At 42.5% G+C, this 23,015-nt stretch overlaps 1 protein-coding gene across 1 annotated transcript; it reads left to right on the plus strand.

Moving 5' to 3' along the window:
* The first annotated feature begins 12,319 nt into the window (after nt 1-12,319).
* Nucleotides 12,320-22,677, plus strand: LOC118563728. Its single transcript, XM_036139401.1, has 5 exons — nt 12,320-12,725; nt 12,853-12,953; nt 20,800-20,983; nt 22,430-22,581; nt 22,674-22,677. The coding sequence occupies exons 1-5, from the start codon at nt 12,333-12,335 to the stop codon at nt 22,675-22,677; spliced, it is 834 nt and encodes a 277-aa protein (XP_035995294.1). The 5' UTR covers nt 12,320-12,332.
* Nucleotides 22,678-23,015: the final 338 nt, after the last annotated feature.

Below are 23,015 nucleotides of genomic sequence, written 5' to 3' on the forward strand. Positions count from 1 at the left end.
GTTTTTGCCAGCTGAACTAAAGTTAACGACTCATCTAGGTCTTAGAGAACACTTAAGAGTAAAAACAAAAAGAATGCGTAAGAAAAGACAGACCCATGCTGAATTCAAATGGAAAGCAACGGTAACCGATACAGAATTTCATACAGAATTAGATACAGAATTTGAGGTAAATGTCTATTACAATACCAGGAAATTATGCGGAAAAAGTGTTAAATAGGAATATAAAGTGTATGGGGCAGACCAGTGTTCAATCCTTTTATACATTAAGGACGATGGTTTTGGCGTAGAAGTAAGAATAGAGTCCCATTGGGATCCTGAGGACAATTACAAATATGACTTAACAGTAAAGAATCCAGGTAATGGTAAAGGAGGTACACAAAATGGTGATTTAGAGCGAATAGGAGACAAGGAGATGATTGCTACAGTTCAAATTGTTAATGATCAAATTAGGATTCATGTTGAACCAGACAGTGATAAATATGATTTGGTTGAAAGAAACGTGATTATCTCTAGATTGTTGCAAAAGGGTGACAGACGAAGGATGTGTAATTCGCATGCTAATGTGAGCCATCAATTATCTAGTATAAATCAAGAAAACATTAATTGTAAAATGACTGTTAAGATTACAAATTGTGGATGGATTATTGAAGCAGATGTTATAGCCTTCCGTATTGACAAAACATACGAGTTGAAATTTGAAGACATCACTTCAAGTGGAAAAGTTGATTCATCTATATTATGGAACTTACCGAAAAAAGAGGCTTTACCAAAAGAAATCATTTGTTTCCCCCCAACAACTATGGCTTCTACAACTACTGTAGAAGTGAAGAAAATTACTGTCCCAAGTGCACATGTGACTTTACCTACTTCAATCACCACATCAGGACCAAATAAACCGACAACCTTAACGGTTAAGACATTAACAGTTACATCAGCATCTACAATCTTAACTAGCACAATACAAAGTTCAAACAATAACGATAAAACTACAAAGGTATATATAAATAAAAAGGAAGTGCTACCAACAGAGGTTGATAGCAATTTAGAAAATGCAAAACCTACGGTGCCTCGACCTGAAAATAGCATAACCGAACCTCCAACAACCGCCACGACTAAAGCAAATCCACGGACAATAGTTTCAACTGCAGTAGAACCCAAAACAGCAGTAGTTTCAAGTACAGTTAAATCCACAAAGGAAGTTTTAAAAAGTACTAAACCTTCATTAACAAGATTAATTACAACAGTACCTTCTCTGGTTGAGGTAACGTCAAAACCAGGACAACAACCTAATATTAGATTTCAAAGAACCGGATCCAAAACAGTATGGATGCTCTGAAAAAGAAGGATGTGAGGATTTCTCTGAAGGTTTAGATCAATTTTATGAAAAACGCAATCCAAAAGTAGCTATACCAAGAGCAATAAATAAACTACAGGATATTAAATGGCACGGAATCAGACCAAGGGGAGATCCTTTATGGCAAAGAGCCTTACATAATACATGGTATACAACATCATGGTATACTGTCAGGGAGTTAACTAAAAATGATTGCTTAGTCTGTACTGTTGCTCCGGGAGCAGTACCTATGGTTATTCCAGAAAAATATACGTCAAAAGAATGTGCAGTAGTGCAGCGTAAAAAATGTAGCAATGGTGAGTTCACTTCAAGGGAAGATGCAGTGTCATTTTTTTTAAATTACCTATGTGTGGTTTGAGTTGCAGACTCTTATATGGTTCAAGAAACTCTCATCAATACTTAGAAAAATGGAAAGGGTATAAATTAGAATCATTGTGTGCAGAATTTAACATTAGTACTACAGATAATGTTCCACCTACTGATTATGACATAGATTATGATGCAGACTACGAATGTTTCGTTAGTGGAGGTTTTGAGGACAATGAAGGAATTAATGTAGGAAACACCACTGTGAAATGTAATGTAACTTGGGTGTTATCTTGGTTTAAGCATGCAAATGTAACACCAGTGTTTGCTACAAAGCCCGTTTGGTTTGAAAACCCAGAATTTGTAGAAGAGGACTGTAAAAATATAACTATGACTTTTCCCAAACTTTTCTTTTTAGGAGATCAAACGTATCCAGTGGCAGACAGTTACTGGATGTGTGGTGATGACATGCTAATGAACACTTTACCACTGAAGTGGATAGGACTTTGTGCATTAGTACGAATGAAAGTACCGATAACCTTAGTGTATGAAGGGGTAAAAGAACTAGCTCAAATGGAAACAGGTAAAACTAGGTCCCGTCGGAGTCTAGGAGATTACGGACTAAAGGAAAAAGTTTATTTAAATCTTATTGGTCAACCAAGAGGAATTCCAGATGAATTTAAAGCACAACATGAAGTTAAAGCAGGTTTTGAGTCTATTTTGCCTCAGATTACTATTAATAAAAATGTTGAATGGATAAATTACATTTATTATAATCAGCAGAGGATGATAAATTTCACGGTGGAAGGATTTATGGCACTAGGAGACCAATTACATGAAACAAGTAGAATGGCAATACAAAACAGGCAAGCTTTAGATGGGCTTCTAGCCAGCAAGGGAGGTGTATGTCATATGTTTGGCAATGAGTGCTGTACATATATTCCCATGAACACAGCTCCTAAAGGTTCGTTTAGGGTAGTAATGGCTAAACTTATGAAACTTAGAGAAGAAGTAAAAGAGAATGCTGGAAGAAACAACTGGTCGTGGAAAAGTCTGGAAGAAATTTTAGGAGAATGGGGAGCAATGGCTGCAAAAACAGGAATAATTTTGGTGATAACGCTGATTGTATTCTTTCTAATTGTGTGTTGTGTTGTGCCTGTTTTGAAAAGGTGGATTGTGGGGACAATGTATAGATGGATGACATCAGGCAGCAGCCATCCGAAGGGCTGATCCCCGGCCGCCTGGACACGTCCATGGACTCATGCGTGTGCTACAGACTCATGCCACATGGAAAGGAGCCCCGTGATCGGGATGAACTCTTTTTGTTTTGCTACGTGTCCAGGAACTCATTCAAGCCAAGCACACAACTGAAGATGACTAACCCTATTAACCTTGTTTAAGTTACTCAATAAATAAATAAACAAAATACAATACAATGAAGCTTTGATAGATAAGGTAGCACAGGCGGCCGGTTAGTTTAGTTTATACTATCATAACATTAGATTCTAACATCCATTTCGTTTTTTAATCCTGCGTATCAATATTATTAGCAAGATCATTTACATATGTTGTTTGTTGTTTGTATTATGATGTTTTGTTATTGTATCATGCTTATGTACTCTTTTTATATGACAAGTGCTGGATGTCATTGCGAGTAGCATGGCTGACTTCCAATTGATGCCGTCGGTCAGGTGACCGATGATAACGGCGGATGCTCAGAGGTATAAGAGGTCCATGAAAGACTTTTTCCCCGAGAATGACACATAAATAAGTGATAATTATCGGGGTTTTTTCACTTTCATATCTAAATTGGAAAGATGTTATTGCAAAAGCAATGACTGTTTTGCATACGTGCACTCTCTCTCTGACTCTCTCTCTGTCTCTCTGTCTCTCTCTCTCCTCTATCCATTGGAAATATGTTATTGATTGTAATCTGCACTTATTACATGACATTTTATATCAGCACTTGTGTAGACACCATGATTACATTAGTATGTTATCCATTGGTTGTGTAAGAAATTAGACTTTTTTACATGTTTGTTATTATCACAGCTAGACTTGATCAGTGTGGAGTCAGATTTTCAATATAGAGGTCTTCTAGATATGTCACGCTGTAACGTGCCAAGGGAGGATTTATGGGAGTTCGGGTCATTTTGACCTTTTTCCCTGGCTCTCGCCGATGGAAGCAACAGGAAACCATCTGGAGTCGTTATTTACTAGGACTGTTCCAAAATATGTCAAGTAGCGGAATTAATCGCTCTGTTGTTGTACTTTTAGTGATAAACACTTCCCAGAATTTAAGCCCTGTTGCCAATTGACGTCAATAGCGTGTAACGCACACACACCAATGGAGACACACAGACACTTGTGTTTAACGCACACACATTATGTTCTTTTAAAAAGACGACCATTGTATTTGAATGTCAGAATTCGCTCCGGAAACCCGTTTGTACGTTTCTAGGCATAATAAAGACGAATTCTCGTTGTTAAGACAAAGGAACGCCATTTTCTCTGAGTCTTTCTTTCTTTTTATAAGGTTAATAGTTAAGTAATTCTCCCATATATAATATATTAATAATAGGGCTTGGGCGTTATGACTTATTACTTTCCGCGGCTGCCATGTTGACTGCCTCCGCCGCCTCTACTGCCTATGACTACCGCGTACTGTACTCCCTCTCTCAGCCGTGTTTTAATTTGATTAATTTCACCTTAACTTGATTTCAACCATGGTAAACCGTTGCTGTATTGTGGGCTGTAACAGCGCAACACATGATCGCCATGGGAAAAACATAGAAACAGATTAATTTTCCACCGCTTTCCTGCCTGGAGGCGCAACCACGGAGAACAACTGTTAGAGATAACAAAGAGTCGTCGGCTCGCTTGGATCGCGGCTGTAAGTCGACCGAACATAACTTTCCACAGTATCCCGATGTCAATGAGAGTGTGTTCTAAACGTTTGAAACACATAGCAGCAAGTTAAAAGTACATTACATGCGTGAGTGGTTGTTAGCGCTAACGGTTAGCATGTGCCAGAGCCCGTCTGAGCGCAGCTTACCTTTGAACGAGTTACAGAGATAACAAAGAGTCGTCGGCTCGCTTGGATCGCGGCTGTAAGTCGACCGAACATAACTTTCCACAGTATCCCGATGTCAATGAGAGTGTGTTCTAAACGTTTGAAACACATAGCAGCAAGTTAAAAGTACATTACATGCGTGAGTGGTTGTTAGCACTAACGGTTAGCATGTGCCAGAGCCCGTCTGAGCGCAGCTTACCTTTGAACGAGTTACTGTGTTCCCACTGTTTGCTGGCTTTATGATCTGCAGCTCCTACCGGCGCCAATACGGTAAATACAACTTAATTTTGCACTGGTCATTGTTCTGCTTAAATAATTAAAGCCGCGAGCGGCGTCGATCGGCCCTGCAGCCAAGCGCCTTCGCGCACCGCCGGCCGCCAGCCACCGCAGAAGCATGCGACGCATTTGCGCCGGATTGTTTACATTTTTACCATCTTATTAAAACTCACCCGTCCACGTATGATGGCGATTTCCTTGATGTACATAACCAGATGTGAACTGGTTGTGAACCTCTAGACCCTTGTAAGCTCTCATTTCCTCAAGAGTGTGCAGAGGGCTTTCACCGAACACCAGGTAATGCATCTGGATTACGGCTAAACAAGGCACCGTGGAGGGCATACGGGTCCATATGGTCGATCACGGAACATTTCCTCAGGTATACGTCCTTATCTGGTCGCTCTAGCCCGCTGGCGTACTTATCCATTCGCGATACGATAATACGTGTACGACAACTAGAGATAAGGAAGTGAACCACCCAATATGGCGGACCGGAAGTTGGCCAGTGACGTCAGTGAAAACCTCCTATTTTCGGTGACAGTAGCCGATAAATAACCTTGGAAACACTGTGGAACACCATTTTTTTTATGTTCAATAAAAGACGAAACAGATGATGCTTTGTTCCTGTCGTTTTATTTAAACAATTATTTATAAAGAAAAGTCAGCAAGTCATCTTTTGCCTGCAGTAAGAGATAGTTATGTAAAGTCAGTAATACTACTATGTGTAAAATGGTGTATTAGAATTTACTCTGAAGGTCCTTTTGAAGCAACTAGATCTCTAGTGCAGTTTTTCTCTTTTTCACGTTGTGGAGTTCAAATTCTCCTCTTAATTTGTGTTTTTTTTTTTCAGGTCAAAATACTTTTTCTTTTGTTGAAGATGCCGTTAATATAGGGAACAGATGGCACCTTGAGTCATTTAGTGAAAAAAAAGAAAAAAGAAAAAGGGTTAAACATGTAAAAGTAAAAAGAACCCGATTTTTTTCAGCCTTCTTATTGGTGGCTGTTAAAAACAGACAAACACATAAAGGCTATCATTTTGTAGAATATTCTTGTACTTTTTCCCCATGTTCCAGTGGCTCCCATGGAGGCTCTGACATAAAAGAACAAAGTACTTGTGAAATTATTAAAATGCGAAAATATATACTGTAGAAAGTGATAGAAACATCTATCATGGACAGTATTTACAATTTAATTTCTCTGCGGCTGTTTGCCAGACCTCTCTCCTGGTTTTAGCAGACTTTGAGGTGTTACCTGTCGTTTTAATTAATGACTCAAATTCATCATAACCTTCTTTTAAAAGCTCTTGTTCTGCTGGGAGAAAAACTGGGCGTTCTTTGTTCATGCTGAACAGCCAATAGCAGCGTTGCTGATCAATGTTTCTACTATCGATACATTTCCCCTTTTAAACAAACGCATGGACGCACAGTTATCTCAGATAACTTAATCCAGGCATACTAATCATAAACAACAGATGTGTTCGAAGAACCCAATTAGCCGGATCATGATTAGCCGGATGAAATCATCTTGGATGTCTCATTTGATCTTGGATGTTTTAAGCAACGTACGAAGAACAGACCCCAGATCCCAAAAAATCCACCTCTGAGACCCAGACCAACGTGTGTGTGAAGGATCTCGGTCTGAGGGTCTGTGTAAAACACTCTACATCACCACATCAAAGTCGAGGCAGACTGCCATCATCAACATGACTCCCGGTCATATTGATTATGTGTGAAATGTAAGAATTACATCTGCAGAAAGAACACAATAATAGTACAAAACGTGTTTGTGACTAGGGAAAACACCCACACAAAATAGCTATTAAATAAAGTCTTTAATAATTCATTAAAATTGTATTGTGTGCCACTTTTCTAAAGGTTTATTCAATATTAGTTAATTGTTTATTGGTTTAACCTGTTTTTGTGACTGTTTTGCATTAATTTACATAGTACGGGTCAAAATGACCTGCAACATAATCAATATAATTTTTTTTAACATAGTATAAGGGTTAAATAGGTTTGTACAACAAGTCCAAACAAGTTTATCCAAAAATGTATTTATTTTTCACAAATAAAAGTCAACACAACAACAACAATTAAAGATAACAACATCAATAATAATAATAATAATAATAATAATAATAATAATAATAATAATAATAATAATAATAATAATATAATATATATATATATATACAGATTTTGGGGTGGTAGGTGGGCCATGGGTGGACAGGGGTGGTGCCCGTCCTCTGGCTAAGGGGAAAGGCAGGGGTGTTGAACATTGCCGACACAGCTGGACAAGAATAAAAAAAAAACTGTGTAATCTTCTTGACATTCAAAAACAAAAAGGAGGCATTCTCTTGAGTCATGGATGTCATCATCATTGGCAATGTTCTGAAAGAACTGCTGTCGATCCACTGCTGTCATGGACAATATGCTGGGCAGTTCAACATGTCCACGGAAAAGAGACATGTTGTCCCGTATCCAGTTGTCCCGTATCATTGATTCTTGTCATGGTTCTCTGAGAGGAAGACAAAAGTAAATTTGATATCACATTTACATTCAGTACAATACTTTTCACCAATACACATATTCCCATCCTAATAACGTACTGTTAAACCCACTGAGGTCCAAATAATGCTGTGTGTTTGGATGGCCTGAGGAAAACAATTGTTTCAACAAGATGTTTCAACAAGATGCTGAAAGTGCAGTATCAACCACTAAAACCTTCTTAACCCCCTACACCTGAATACCTGTTCAAGGGATTCCTCGGGATGTATGTCCCCCATACGTTGAATTTTGCTAAGAAAGAAAGAAGAGACCTTGTGAGGAGTATAGTACAATTACAGAATATTTGGTTTTTAGATTGGATTTACAGTTGTTGTTTTTTTTTTTATTCCATCATACCTTGCCGGTTCTTCGGCTAGCAAGACATTACATGCCAAAGCAGTGTCATTAGCGCTGTCAAATAAAACCAGCAGAGAATTAGGAACAGGTTTGCTCCTCATGGAATCATTACTTTGAAGAAAATAAGTAGTAATTGCATACTTTGCAGCGAGAGTCATATTTGCAAGCATCGTATGGCACCACCACCTTCGTAACCATGGCATGTCATCCTAAAAGAAACAAAGTGCAAACAGGCTCACAATACATGTTTAAACTAAAGGATGCTTTGTCAGTATGATGAAGGCTGTGTGCAAATATCAGTTCATGAGAGTAGGAATACTCAAACGGGAATAATCAACTTGTTTAGAATATTTAACTGACAGACAAAATATTAATTTAGGACCATCAACGTTTGTGTGTGTGCGCGCATTAGTGTCAGGGTCACAAACTTTCACAAGAGGAGTCCCCACAAAGTCATACCTGACTGAAGTCAAATCTCCACCCCAAGGCCATATAAAGAGCGTACTGTAAAGTAGAGATGCAAATCAGAAGGATTGCACTAACATTTTGTATAGGTCTACTGAGACATCTACATGAATATTTCAGTGCCAGTCAAGAGACTCAGACTGGACTACTCTGTATGTCATGAGGAAAACAACAATGTAAAAAGTGCCTCTGCACTCAAAACTGACCATAACCATGAACACTCCACAGTCATTTGAATTGGCCTGGCCTGGAGGGTCCTGCAAAATGTAACAAAATATTGTAACATACACATACACTCCCCTCACACTAATACAATTATTACCACCACAGCTTAATAATGCAAATCCTAAATACTACTGTACCGTGTTTCTGATGACTTTCCAGTGGCCAGTAGCCAAACGTGTGGCAATTGAGCTACAGATAGTAAACAGAACATTAGTTGAGCAGGCAAAGAGTTGTAGCACAAAACCCTCACCACCAAAACCCTTCACGTTTTGCAGAACGAGCAGTGAAGCTAGGTGCAACTAAAATGTGCAATTTAAAGTAGAGATGATCTCTTCTGATTGACTTTTGGTTTTGATAACTTAAATAATGCTTCACTGCCCCACTACACATGCACACAAACACATATATTCCTAAAGCCATAGACAACAGTTAAAGCTTGATGTAGTAATCGAGTGAATGAAGTAGTTTAGTGGCAAATTTGCCCATTGGTGTATGAATGAACAGTCTATGTACTAACTAATGTCCCCATGTCAATTTTCTAATACTTATTTCATAACTGCTGTCTATGAGTTTCAGAACATGGAAAACAACAAAACAGCACAAACCTTCGGAACATGAAAGATGTTGTTTTCTTTCAAACAGCATTGCATAGGGAACGGGGAACAGTTCCAATTAAAGAGACGTTAAACCTGAATACGCCTAAATATTGCTCGTCACTAAAGCGCAAGGGATCAGCTGAGTCCAGCTGATATATTCGGAAAGCTTTGGGCATCAGGAGCTGTCAAGTGAAGTGTCACTAACAACAAACTATCAATCAATGCATAGCACATTTTTTGGAGAGATGTTATAAAGGTGGCTACTTTCAATATAAGTATAAGCAGGTGTTCCTAGAACTGTGGAAGCTGGATCTGTGGTTGGGAGTTTCCTGCTGTCCCCATATTCCTACACTGCTACAATTACAGCCACTGTTCATAGTCTTATTGCAATCATTACTGCCATCATTATCATTATTATCAATATCATATAACTTTTTCTGTGATGTGGCGCTATATAAATAAAATTGAATTGAACAAGTTAAATGTCAATGCATATATGTAGTACCTGCAAGGTCATTACTGTAATTGGTTTTAATAATTAAACAACAATCAACAATTTGAAGCTACACTGGAGCAAGTAAAGACTTACACAGAGGAACCAGTGTCCTGGTTTCCACACAGGAAAAATCAGGAGATCCTTTGATGCTGCATCAGCCTGTAGGTGATCATAAAGCAAATAAGTGTCCCCTTTCCCAACTTATGAAAATGGAAGACATTACAGGGGGGGAAAAAGGGAGTAGAAAAAAGTAAATAAGCTTACCGGTAAATTAAGAAAAGGGTCCTGGAAACTTGGTGCATGCCAAGTGGCAACGACATAAGCATCCGCTTCATATACATCCTTCTTCTGCCAACACATAAGTAAGGGACAGAAAAAGCTGTCATGTGAGGAATCACATGTTTGACAGACTTCATGATCAACTTAAAGGTTAACAAATAACTATGCACACCTTCCACCAGGCCATGTCACAAATCAGCTCCATGCAGCTGTTGGCAATCTATAAAGAGAAATGCACAGGTTAATTTCAAATGTGAGGTAGAAAATCCACACACGTATAACTGCTACTGTTGCTTCAAAGTTGTGCTGCAATCCAAGTGACTGGAAGTCTTGCCGTGATAAGATGGTAGTGCCAATTGTCCCAATAATCTCGGTTTCTGGTCTTTTGGCATCGAGCACATAGTCAACCTTGAACAAAAAGGAATTATACATAAATATACACACATATATACACACATACACATACATATATACACATACATATATACATATATATATACATATATATATATATATATATATATATATATATATATATATATATATATATATATATATACATATATATATACATATATATATATATATATATATATATATATATACATATATATACATATATATATATACATATATATATATACATATATATATACATATATACATATATATACATATATATATACATATATACATATATATATATATATATATATATATATATATATATAACAAACTAAGAGCATTAATGATCATGTTATTGTAACTACAGCATATACAGTAAAGCCAACAATCATGTTATGAGCATACATTTACATGTTTCCATTAAACTGAACTTGGGATCATTTTTAAAACGCACCTGTGACTCTGTGATGCCTGATCTGGCAAGCAGATGTCTTAAATGGGATAGGCCCCAACAGTCTGGTCTGCACACTGATTGAACTGGCACAAAAAAACAAACAAACAAATAAAATAAACAAAGTTTGTAAGGCAGACTGTCATTTAGTAGATAGTCCATAGTGGAATATATCTAAGAACATATGCAACCACGCACGTCTGCAAAGTGTCTGTAAAAATGTTTTTTGTTGAAATACCAAGTACTGAAGCCTCTGTCGTTCCAGTGTTTGGTACATGATCTGTGGCCATGGCAGGATCTTGGGCCTCATCTGCGGTTGTGGTGGGGTCTTGGGCCTCATCTGCGGTTGTGGTGGGGTCTTGTTACCTGACTCCGCCAGATAGATTTGCTCCGCATATCCATCTGGAAACCTTCCGTTGAAGTAACTTTGGGAAGGGGCGAAAATACTGGTTAGCTGATTGGCCTATGTTGGTGATAGACGGGCCAAATGAACCAATCAGATTCGTCGTCGCTCTGTTACGAGCGACGACGAAAACACAACCACAAGCCAAGCTACTCTTGCTGCTGCAGGTAAAGGCTCGTTAGCTCAGCAAATAAATACTCTGTAATTCCGATAAAACTTGCTCGATAGCCACGCTAACGCTAGTTTCATCGGCTGAAGCCGCCATGTTGTTTAGACTGAACTGACGCGCTTCCCGTTGCGTCACACCTCAACCCGCCTCAAAGCCAACGCTGATTGGACGTTCGTTTGGTGAACGGCTCCAAATTTTCTTTAACGGAGAGTAGCCAGACTGATCTGCGAGTGAAACCTTGAAAGCTCGCGAGATCAGGATGGTCTCACGAGGCTAGGGGTCTTGTGCCTCATTAATTCCAACTGACAGGGAAAAATTAAAAACGGTGAACCAACACACAAGACCTACCAAATTCAACAAATCAATGCCACATACATCAAACAATAATGTTCAGCATCATGAAAATGTAAATATATCAATGTACTACATACCCAGCACTGTTTGACCATAAGAATTAAATCCGATGTCGATCCCCACACCAAGCATCTTTTTCATATTTGCTATGGTGGCTGAATTCTTTGCTGTGTTGTAGTGATGTAATATATTCCTCATCAAAAACACGTGAGAGGTAGGAGTCATCATATTTAAAAAATAGTTAGTTTTCCTCATCCCCGAGAACAGCTGTTCGGCACATTGACTGTTCAGCCAGCCACATAATTCTGGGGCGAGATCGACCCTTCGCAGAACATCTCTGGCATCTTTAGTGTTGGCTTCATGAAATCGGTCATACAGAGCATAACGCTCTGATGACCCGGTGATAGGGTGGCCATTAAAATCAGGAACCTCCTTTTTCTGGGATAGCCACGACAAATTGGCTTTGACTTGCCCTGAACTGGCAAGAGAAATATTTGACAGGGTGGGCTCCAGCAGTCGTCCATCGTGTGGTCTGAATGTTCCTGGCAGCCTGGTATAGCTGGGTTTCAGTCACGTGATGATTATGACGCGGCCAGGGGGCGCGATTTCAGATGGAGGGCAGGAAGTCTATGAAGCCAGCGTAAACATGGAGGACACCGTTACCGAGAGCCCGTATTGTATGGAGTTAGAGCCTATATCAAGACATAGATACAAGGAGTTAATTAACAGATATGTTGGACGTGACCCGTACCTCATGAAGATGTGTGAATTTTCGGTGGACCTTAAAGATTTGCCGACAGTGGAGGCCGTTGATATAACAAACTATCTGGTCCTTCAGACATCGTTTTACACTAAACAGCAAATGAAGGCCTATAAAAGTATGGAGGAATATAACTTCTTTGTCTGCGGGTGGGTCCACAACCTCGGCGCCAAACGTCTCCACGACGATAATATTTTAGTCTTCGCCAGGGTGAGTGTTTGTTCTTATATTGTTTTATGTGTTAAAAGATGCTAGCGTTAGCGGTAGCGGCTATAGTGAACGATCATGCAACACATCTTAACAACAACGTTAGCCTGACAGTTGTTTATGTTTCAAGGTAAACCACTCTCAGCGTTCAAGCGAAACACCTCTGAAGACGTGGATTATTGCGAAGAAGGATGGAGAAGTCATTGCAGCTCATTGCAATTGCACGGCAGGGTAAGTAAGGCTAGGATGTTTACCACGAGATCTCTCTCTCTCTCACACACACACATGTAGCACTACTACTAGCATACTGACAGTGTACTTCAGAACCAGGGAGAGCTGTAACGTTAACGGATAAACATGTTTATTCATCATTTAAGGGGCTACTCCATATTAGTATAAGTGGGCTATATTACACATCATCAAAAATGTGCTGATTTAGATTGCACTTTGCTCCTTAATTGTGTAGATTGCAATTTGGGTTTTAAAAAAATGTTATATTGTATTCTATTCACAGATTATCAGAATCATGTTCTCATGTAGGAGCAGTGCTTTTTTCCATTGAAGCTGGGGTAAAAATGCGAGATGCAGCTTCCTGCACAACAGAGCAGTGCAAGTGGCTGATGCCATCACATGTAAAAAAGGTAGGGTGATAATTTACCTGTTGGGCAAAGAGGAGCTAAGACAGCAAAGACCCACATAAACACAGTTTGGCATCTCAATCCTGTGATGATAGCCCTACCTGTTTTCTTCACAGCCATCAAATAAACGGCAGATTTATACTGCATATAGATATGTTATAAATAGGGCTGGGCAACGATTAAAATATTTAATCGCGATTAATCGCCCTGATTAATCGCGATTAATCGCGATTAATCGCATTGTATTTACAAACTCCAAGAATGAATTCAAAAGTAGTGTAAAGAGCACTTTTATTTTAATGTTCTGCTGCCATATGAACAAAAGTGTTGTAACATTTGTAGCACTTATTTTATACTGGATATTTTCAACCCATCTATTGAATTTAGTGCACTAGTTGATCTTTTCTTCATAAGAGAACAGCAAGCACTGCAGCCAAAATATGGCCTTTTTTGACCTGCTGTATATTAGCCAGTCCCTAAGCTTGATGTATCATGAAACTGTTGACCTTTTGGGTTTTGTGTTTTTTATTTTATTATTACAATTAAATAATAATAATAATAATAATAATAATAATAATAATAATAATAATAATAATAATAATAATGTTATGTTCAGTGTTTTTTCGCTAATCCACCTCTTATATATTTCAATCCTTATGTAATTTTGTCTGTGTTGTGTGCACCTGCCTGTTGCTTTAATCCTATAAATTTCCCCGTCGTGGGATAAAAAAAGGATTAGCTAATGTTATCTTATCTTAAATAACACTTTTTAATATATGTACTGGGTTCTTTCAAGGTCTTAATTACATGTTATGTGTGGGCTCCAGTAACATCCATCCATCCATCCATCCATCCATCCACTGATCTACCTGGATGTTCCCTGGAGGACTGAAACGCCTCAGTCAGAGACGTCTGTGGGTCTGTCGGGGCAATGACAGAAGTTTCGTCTCCTCTCTCCGTTTCTGGGGCTCGACGTTTTCATGTTTTTTCACGTGCTTAGATAAATTTGTTGTGTTTCCACTGAAATGAACCGGCTTTTTACAAAACATACAGCTTGATTTCATTTACGGTATTAAAATAAAGCCAAACGGTGCTACTTCCCCATTTCATGTTTTTTCGCTGCTGCGGTCTCTCTCAGCTGTTTGTGGATAAAGTTTGTGTGAGAGCTGAGTGGGCGGGCCAGGCTGAGCCTGCGTGCTGATTGGCTGGCGCCGCTGAGCCATGTACGAGAGGGGAGGGGGAGCGGGAGAGTGCTGCCGTGACGCCTGCTGACTGACACTGACTGAAAGCATGTGAGCAACATGCGTTTATGCGCGATAAAATAAATATCGCCGTTAATAGTCTAACGAATTAACGCGAAATTAACGCGTTAACTTGCCCAGCCCTAGTTATAAAATATAATGATCTTATTTGTATTAACTTATTTTCAGATTCCTGCTGCTCCAGTAGCTCAGATTGACTTCTCCTCAGCAAAATCAAAAAAAAAAAGCTTGACAGCTCCATTGATGGCAGGACAACTATAAACAAGGTTGGGAAATCACTTCCAGTTCCATGCCCAAGAGTGAAGAGAGGGTCAGAGACATATGCTAGTTTTTTTGCAAAATTAAGCAAAAACTGCCCAAGGAGTGCAGCATTGATGGCTAGGGAGCCTTACCACAAAGATTTCATTCCCGTATCTAGCATGCTTCCTCTTCTTGAATACAGAACACCAGACACACTGCAGTTACCCCCCAAAGAGCTTGGAGAGCTATGCCAGGATTTCAAGATAGAAGAGCTCACCCTGTCCCAGGTCTAGGCTGTAGAGAGGTCAACTTGGAGTCAGAGCGCAGGCAGGACTTGGTTTAGACAAAGAGCTGGGCGCATAACTGCCTCTAAGCTTAAACAAGTGCTAAGGACCAAACCCCAGCAACCATCAACGAGTTTGATCGAGGCCATATGCTACCCAGAAGCATATAGGTTCACCACAGCAGCTACAAGGTATTTAGGGTTTGAATTAGGGTAAGGCAGAGGTAAGATCTGGGGTATGAGGCTGTCTACATTAAGAATTGTAACTAAAAAAGTGTTCTATGAAGTGGGAGGAGAGTCCATACCACAACTATAAAGCTATGGTCCTTACTCTGCCATCTACTGTAGACCTTTTTTACATTAGAACAAATGTTTACTGTTTTCATAGTTCATTTGTGGTATGGACAGCTCTGAAGAGTCAACATATGTTATAGGGTTATAAGGTTAGGGTTATGCAGGAGTAGAACTAAGTATAGGGTTTAGGGTATTGGCATTGAAATCACTGAACTGGCTCTACACATCCAATACTAGGTAATAATTTTGTCATGGTTGAGTTTTGGTTTGGCGTTGTTTTTCTGTTATTTTCATTTTTTCATCTCTTTTGGGTTAGGTTTGACTTTATTTATTGTTAGTTTTCAGTCATCAGTTATTTTCTGTCATTTTTCACTTCACCTCCTCAGCAGTCAGTCACACCTGTTATCATTTACCAGTCAATTAGCCAGATCCTTGTTCCACCTGTGTAGTGCTCTATTTAAACCTCCCTCTGCCTTCAGTTCAGCACTGGGCCGTCATCATTCCACACCTCTCCATGCCAGTCCCCGTTTTGCCTTGGAAGCTTTGTTTTGCTCCTGTTGTTAAGGTTAGTCCTGTCAGTCACTCTAAGACTGTTCATTCACTGTTTGTTCCTGGAGAGGTTCTGCTCTGTGTCCTGGTGTCTCCAGAGAACTGCTAACTGGACTAGCCATCCTGGAAAGGCTCTGCTCTGAGCCCTGGTGTCTCTCAAGTTCTGCTAACCTGACTAGCCGCCCTGGTGAAGCTCAGCTCTGTGCCCTGGTGTCTCCAATGAACTGCTAACCTGAGTGCTATGCTGCGGCCTGCTAGCCGAGCAGCACCTAGCAAGTGTGGACTCTCTGTTTCCGGGCCGTCAGCTCCTGCCATCATCTACATCCCTGACTATCTGCAGTCCTGAACCTCCGGTCTTCATCACTCATCACCTAGCACACTTCTTTCAATAAAGTCTCAAACTTTTAGTTCCGTGTGTTTGTCCTGAGTTCATCGGTAAACAAAACCCTGACAGTACGGCCCAGTCAAAAGGTGAACTCAGGCGCCATGCGGAACTTACCTGCAGGAGTTGACGACCCGGACATCCTCGCATATGTGGAGATGTGCGAACGCCAGATGAGGGAGAGGTATGCCAAGATGGCTTCCGCCCGGGACCCTGCGCCACCCGTCCGGATCGACTCCACTCCCCAGGTGGTTTACGTGGGCGTTGTTACGGCTACCCCGGAACCCAGGAAGAGAAGCCACTCAGCCTCTCGTCGTCTCGGTCATCACCTCCATGACTCGCAGCTGGCCCCTCGAGTGAGGCTCATCGTTCCAACTAGCGGAGCTCCACGCATCAAGGAGAGCCAGCTGTGGGATTTCTTCTACGGTGACCGAGACGACCTTCTGCCCTGCTGGCCAGCTGCCACCCCCGAGATTGCCCCAGATTCCTCATCTGTCCCCTCCCGGCGAAGACAGCAGAACCACCGGCGCGGAGGGTCCGTCAAGGCTAAAGAGGAGGATCCGCCTCCAACCTCGGCGTCCGCTGAAGCCTGTAGCCCGGCGCCGCTCTCTGAAGCCTGTAGCCCGGCGCCGCTCTCTGAAGCCTGTAGCCCGGCGCCGCTCTCTGAAGCCTGTAGCCCGGCGCCGCTCTCTGAAGCCTGTAGCCCGGCGCCGCTCTCTGAAGCCTGTAGCCCGGCGCCGCTTTCTGAAGCCTGTTGCCCGTCACTGCCTGAAGTAGCCGAGGAGAGGGTTCCGTCTCCACCAGTAAGCTCTGCTCTGCCGGCCGCTGAAGGATCTGCTCTGCCGGCCGCCAAGAAAATAGATCCGCCAGCCGACGAGGATGAGCCCGAGGCCTCCGAGGGAGCCGCTTTGCCTCAGCCCGAGGCCTCCGAGGGAGCCGTTTTGCCTCAGCCCGAGGCCTCCGAGGGAGCCGCTTTGCCTCCGCCCAAGTCCCGTGAGGAGGACCAGGCGGACCTGCCTCCGCCCAAGTCCCGTGAGGAGGACAAGGCGGACCTGCCTCCGCCCAAGCCCCGTGAGGAGGTCCAGGCGGACCTGCCTCCGCCCAAGCCCCGTGAGGAGGTCCAGGAGGACCTGCCTCCGCCCAAGCCCCGTGAGGAGGTCCAGGAGGACCTGCCTCCGCCCAAGCCTCGTGAGGAGGTGCAGGAGGACCCGCCTCTGGTCTCGGTTTCCGCCGAGACCTGTAGCTTGGCACCGCCTCCGACTGATCTGTTCGGCCGGAGCCGCAGATTGCGGACTTCGAGCCGCTCGACTCTGCCTCGTCGGGGCCGTCCACCACGGCGCCCGTCTCTGACTTTCCTGTTCGGCCGGAGCCGCCGACCGCGGTCTCCGGGCCGCTTGACTTTGCCTCGTCGGGGTCGCCCTCCTCGAGGGTTTAGTCAGGCGATGCTGCTCCGCCGCCTGCCTCGTCCAGGACGACCTCCACGAAGACTTTTTCTTTTTTGCTTAGCAGCCGTTTTTGCCTGAGCCCTTAAGGCCAGTGCCTTCTGTTATTTTTTGGGCTCGATTTCAGTTTTTGATTTACTTAGGATTTTTGGGGTTTTAGAGTTATTTAGGGGTTCTTGTTTTCTTAGAGTTCTTAGTCTCTGTTTTACTTTTGTTTTTCCTGCTCCGTTTTAGGATTCTAGATTTTGCCTTAGTTTCCAAGCTTTGCTTTGTTTCCTCATTTATAGCCTTAGTTCTCTGGTTTTCTCGTTAGTTTACTTATTCATGTTCTAGTTTTCTTTTGCCTTAATTTCTAGTTTAGCCTTAGTCTCATAGTTCTGCTTAGTATTTTGTTTTGGTTTTGCATTAGTTTTATAGTTTTTCTTGAATGTCTTGATCTTTTTCCTAGTTTTTTGTTTTATTTTGATTTTCTAGTTTTTTGCTTCGGTTTTTCTTTTGTTATCCCTACCCTAGTTCTTCTGGTTTTGTTCTATAGGTTAGTTCATGCCTGGTTTTCTAGTTTTTGGTTTAGATCTTTAGGTCCCAGCGCTTCTTAGTTTTGTTTTGGCCCCCTAGCTCTTTGTCTCCTGGCGTGTTAGGACGCCCTCTGTTTTCGGTTCCCCGGCGTGTTAGGACGCCCTCTGTTTTCGGTTCCCCGGCGTGTTAGGACGCCCTCTGTTTTCTGTTCCCCGGCGTGTTAGGACGCCCTCTGTTTTCGGTTCCCCGGCGTGTTAGGACGCCCTCTGTTTTCGGTTCCCCGGCGTGTTAGGACGCCCTCTGTTTTCGGTTCCCCGGCGTGTTAGGACGCCCTCTGTTTTCGGTTCCCCGGCGTGTTAGGACGCCCTCTGTTTTCGGTTCCCCGGCGTGTTAGGACGCCCTCTGTTTTCGGTTCCCCGGCGTGTTAGGACGCCCTCTGTTTTCGGTTCCCCGGCGTGTTAGGACGCCCTCTGTTTTCGGTTCCCCGGCATGTTAGGACGCCCTCTGTTCTCGGTTCCCCGGCGTGTAAGTATGCCCTCTGTTCTCGGTTCCCCGGCGTGTAAGTACGCCCTCCGTTCTTGTTCCTAGGCGTTTTAGATGTTCCTGCTTCCCTCATATCCCGACGTTCTCTTCCCCAGCCCCGGCGTTTTCCTCACGCCCCGGCGGGTTTCCCTTTGGCGCTAAGTACGCCCGTTCCTTCCCTTTGGCGTTAGGTACGCCCGTTCCTTCCCTTTGGCGTTAGGTACGCCCGTTCCTTCCCTTTGGCGTTAAGTACGCCCGTTCCTTCCCTTTGGCGTTAAGTACGCCCGTTCCTTCCCTTTGGCGTTAAGTACGCCCGTTCCTTCCCTTTGGCGCTGTCGTGCGCTCGTTCCTTCCCTTTGGCGCTGTCGTGCGCTCGTTCCTTCCCTTTGGCGCTGTCGTGCGCTCGTTCCTTCCCTTTGGCGCTGTCGTGCGCTCGTTCCTTCCCTTTGGCGCTGTCGTGCGCTCGTTCCTTCCCTTTGGCGCTGTCGTGCGCTCGTTCCTTCCCTTTGGCGCTGTCGTGCGCTCGTTCCTTCCCTTTGGCGCTGTCGTGCGCTCGTTCCTTCCCTCTGGCGCTGTCGTACGCCTGTTCTTCCCTCTGGCGCTGTCGTACGCCTGTTCTTCCCTCTGGCGTTGTCGTACGCCTGTTCTTCCCTCTGGCGTTGTCGTACGCCTGTTCTTCCCTCTGGCGTTGTCGTACGCCTGTTCTTCCCTCTGGCGTTGTCGTACGCCTGTTCTTCCCTCTGGCATTGTCGTACGCCTGTTCTGCCTTGTGGCGATGTTCGCCTGTCAACGTCGGTTAAACGCCTTTTGTTTTGCCTACCAGCATCTGTTAGACATCCTTTTTAGTTCGCCCTAGTGGGTAGTTTTGGTTTGATTTTAGCCCACCATCCTACTTTCCCTCCACCCACTCAGGTTAGATCAGCTTAGTTATGACTCTTGCCCGCCATCCTGCCGTCCCTCCACCCACCCTGGTTAGATCAGCTTAGTTATGACTCTTGCCCGCCATCCTGCCGTCCCTCCACCCACCCTGGTTAGATCAGCTTAGTTATGACTCTTGCCCGCCATCCTGCCGTCCCTCCACCCACCCTGGTTCGGTCACTTTGTAGTTTGTTTTGTTTGATAGGCCGTCCGGAGTCCGGCCTTGAGGGGGGGGTAATGTCATGGTTGAGTTTTGGTTTGGCGTTGTTTTTCTGTTATTTTCATTTTTTCATCTCTTTTGGGTTAGGTTTGACTTTATTTATTGTTAGTTTTCAGTCATCAGTTATTTTCTGTCATTTTTCACTTCACCTCCTCAGCAGTCAGTCACACCTGTTATCATTTACCAGTCAATTAGCCAGATCCTTGTTCCACCTGTGTAGTGCTCTATTTAAACCTCCCTCTGCCTTCAGTTCAGCACTGGGCCGTCATCATTCCACACCTCTCCATGCCAGTCCCCGTTTTGCCTTGGAAGCTTTGTTTTGCTCCTGTTGTTAAGGTTAGTCCTGTCAGTCACTCTAAGACTGTTCATTCACTGTTTGTTCCTGGAGAGGTTCTGCTCTGTGTCCTGGTGTCTCCAGAGAACTGCTAACTGGACTAGCCATCCTGGAAAGGCTCTGCTCTGAGCCCTGGTGTCTCTCAAGTTCTGCTAACCTGACTAGCCGCCCTGGTGAAGCTCAGCTCTGTGCCCTGGTGTCTCCAATGAACTGCTAACCTGAGTGCTATGCTGCGGCCTGCTAGCCGAGCAGCACCTAGCAAGTGTGGACTCTCTGTTTCCGGGCCGTCAGCTCCTGCCATCATCTACATCCCTGACTATCTGCAGTCCTGAACCTCCGGTCTTCATCACTCATCACCTAGCACACTTCTTTCAATAAAGTCTCAAACTTTTAGTTCCGTGTGTTTGTCCTGAGTTCATCGGTAAACAAAACCCTGACAAATTTCTTTTTCATGTTTTGCATGTGTACTGTTTACAGTTATGGATGCAAACATGAGGCACAAGCCAGAGGAGCATATGAGAAGCTGATGGGTCGGGAGCATGCAGACTTCTCCTGTATGGACAGTGGTCTCTGGCTGAACCCCAAGTGGCCATACATGGGATCCTCTCCTGATGGGATTGTCGCTTGTGACTGTCACGGAACTGGCATCTGCGAAATGAAGGTGATAATACAGTCTCTGTTGTAGTAAAGTCCCTAAATCTTCGAGTCTAAAGTCCTGGGGTCCGTTCTTCGTACGTCGCTAACTCAGTTAGCTGGATTTGATTGTTGACGATTTGGCATGATTTTGGATTGTTTGGTTCTTCAAAAGACATCCTGCACTTGTTGTCATAGCAACATGTGTGCAAGCTTAAGCCTGCTCGCTAACAGGCTTATTTCATGTAAACAGGATTAGATCACGCCTGTATAAACGGAGGAGATAGGGAAGTCTGTGCAGCCATGTCGTCCGTTTTTACGACGGCAACCTGTTGCAGAAGGTGCAAGAATAATTTGCAGAGTTTTATAAATTAATCGGGTATTCAATTGCGTAATAGAGAGGATCCTTTAGCGCTGCGCGACAGTGTAATTGTAGAGAGATTTTTCTTGGTGGCTGTTATAAACAGACAAACACATCATTTAACAGAGGCTTTTAAAGAGGAGAAGTGATGTTAGAGCCATAAATAAAAAATATTTAAGTTATTTGTATGATGGTTTGCTTTTTATTTTTTATCATATTCAGTAAGAATAAACTTTATTGTGAAGTTTGAAAGGCTTGCTTCCTGTCGAGCCGTATATTGTATTAGAAAAAAACTATGGATGGATTATCTAGACACGGAGCAATACAGTTTTACCGTGTAAACTGTGGATGACTTGGAAAAGGAAAAACTTCATTTTTTATAGAGTATGCACACGTCCTTTACTTCCCGTGTCTAAGGAATGACACTGAAATTTTGATCTCCTGACGTAACAAGTGCCTTGTTAAATTGAAGTATAATAATTAAAGGCTACCATTTTGTAGAATATTCTTGTATTTCACTTTTACTATTCCCCATGTTCTAGTGGGTCCCATGCAGGCTCTGATATAAAAGAACAAAGTAAATATGAAATTATTAAAATGCAAAAATTCATACCGTAGAAAGTGATAGAAACATCTACCATTACGCATTAATTTGTCTGCTACTTTTTGCCAGCCCTCTCTCCTCGCTTTAACAGACTTTAGGGTGTTCCCTTTCGTTTTAATTAATGACTCAAATTCGGCATAACCTTCCATTAAAAGCTCTTGTTCTGCTTGGGAGAAAAACTGTGGGCGTTCTTTGGCCATGCTGAACAGCCAATAGCAGCGTTGCTGATCATTGTTTCTACTATCGATACATTTCCCCTTTTAAACAAACGCATGAACGTGCAGTTGTCTCAGATAACTCAATCCAGCCATACTAATCGTAAACAACAGGTGTGTTTGAAGAACCCAATTAGCCGGATCATGATTAGCCGGATGAAATCATCTTGGATGTCTCATTTGATCTCGGATGTTTTAAGCAACGTACGAAGAACGGACCCCTGGACTGAGTAAAAAAGCCGAAAATATATTTGCTAATCTATTGTTCACGTGTCCTTCTCACTGTGATTTTAGTGCCCATACTCTTACCAAGATGAAGCCAATCTACGTTTGTGTGCTGGGAGAAAGGGCTTCTGCCTTATCAACGATGGGGATCATGTCATGCTGGACCGGAGTCATGATTACTACTTCCAAGTTCAGGCACAGCTACACATTGTAGATGCAGAGTACTGTGACTTTGTTGTGTGGAACCGCAATGACATTTTTGTGGAAAGGATTTTGCCTGATTTTGAACTTTGGGATGATGTGATTCCTAAAGTTGAGTGTTTTTTTTTAGAAAAAGTGTACTTCCAGAAATACTGGGACAGCAAGTTACAAACGTACATGTGTAATGTGATGAAAGAATGTTTACTGTAAAAATTAAATGCCATTGATAAGATGAATAACACATGGTGGTTTATTTACAAGATTGGATTTGTCAGCAATTGCCTTTAGACCCCTCTTAAAAGACCTAAAACTATCATTACATTTCAAAACATATTTAAATTACATTACATATTTACAGATTGATGTGTGTCAGGGCTCAGGTACTGGACTGACTGATTATCCTTACCCCCCTCCTCCTTACTCCAATGGGACGACAGACTGAGAAAGATTAGAC

This window comes from Fundulus heteroclitus, chromosome 1 (assembly GCF_011125445.2).
Source record: "Fundulus heteroclitus isolate FHET01 chromosome 1, MU-UCD_Fhet_4.1, whole genome shotgun sequence".
Taxonomy (NCBI): domain Eukaryota; kingdom Metazoa; phylum Chordata; class Actinopteri; order Cyprinodontiformes; family Fundulidae; genus Fundulus; species Fundulus heteroclitus.

Excerpts from the sequence above, each read along its gene's own strand:
- LOC118563728 (XM_036139401.1), top strand. The coding sequence starts at position 12,333 with ATGATTATGACGCGGCCAGGGGGCGCGATTTCAGATGGAGGGCAGGAA. Across the intron at positions 12,954-20,799 it reads CATTGCAATTGCACGGCAGG|TTATGGATGCAAACATGAGG; the intron begins GTAAGTAAGGCT and ends TACTGTTTACAG. Across the intron at positions 20,984-22,429 it reads CTGGCATCTGCGAAATGAAG|TGCCCATACTCTTACCAAGA; the intron begins GTGATAATACAG and ends CTGTGATTTTAG.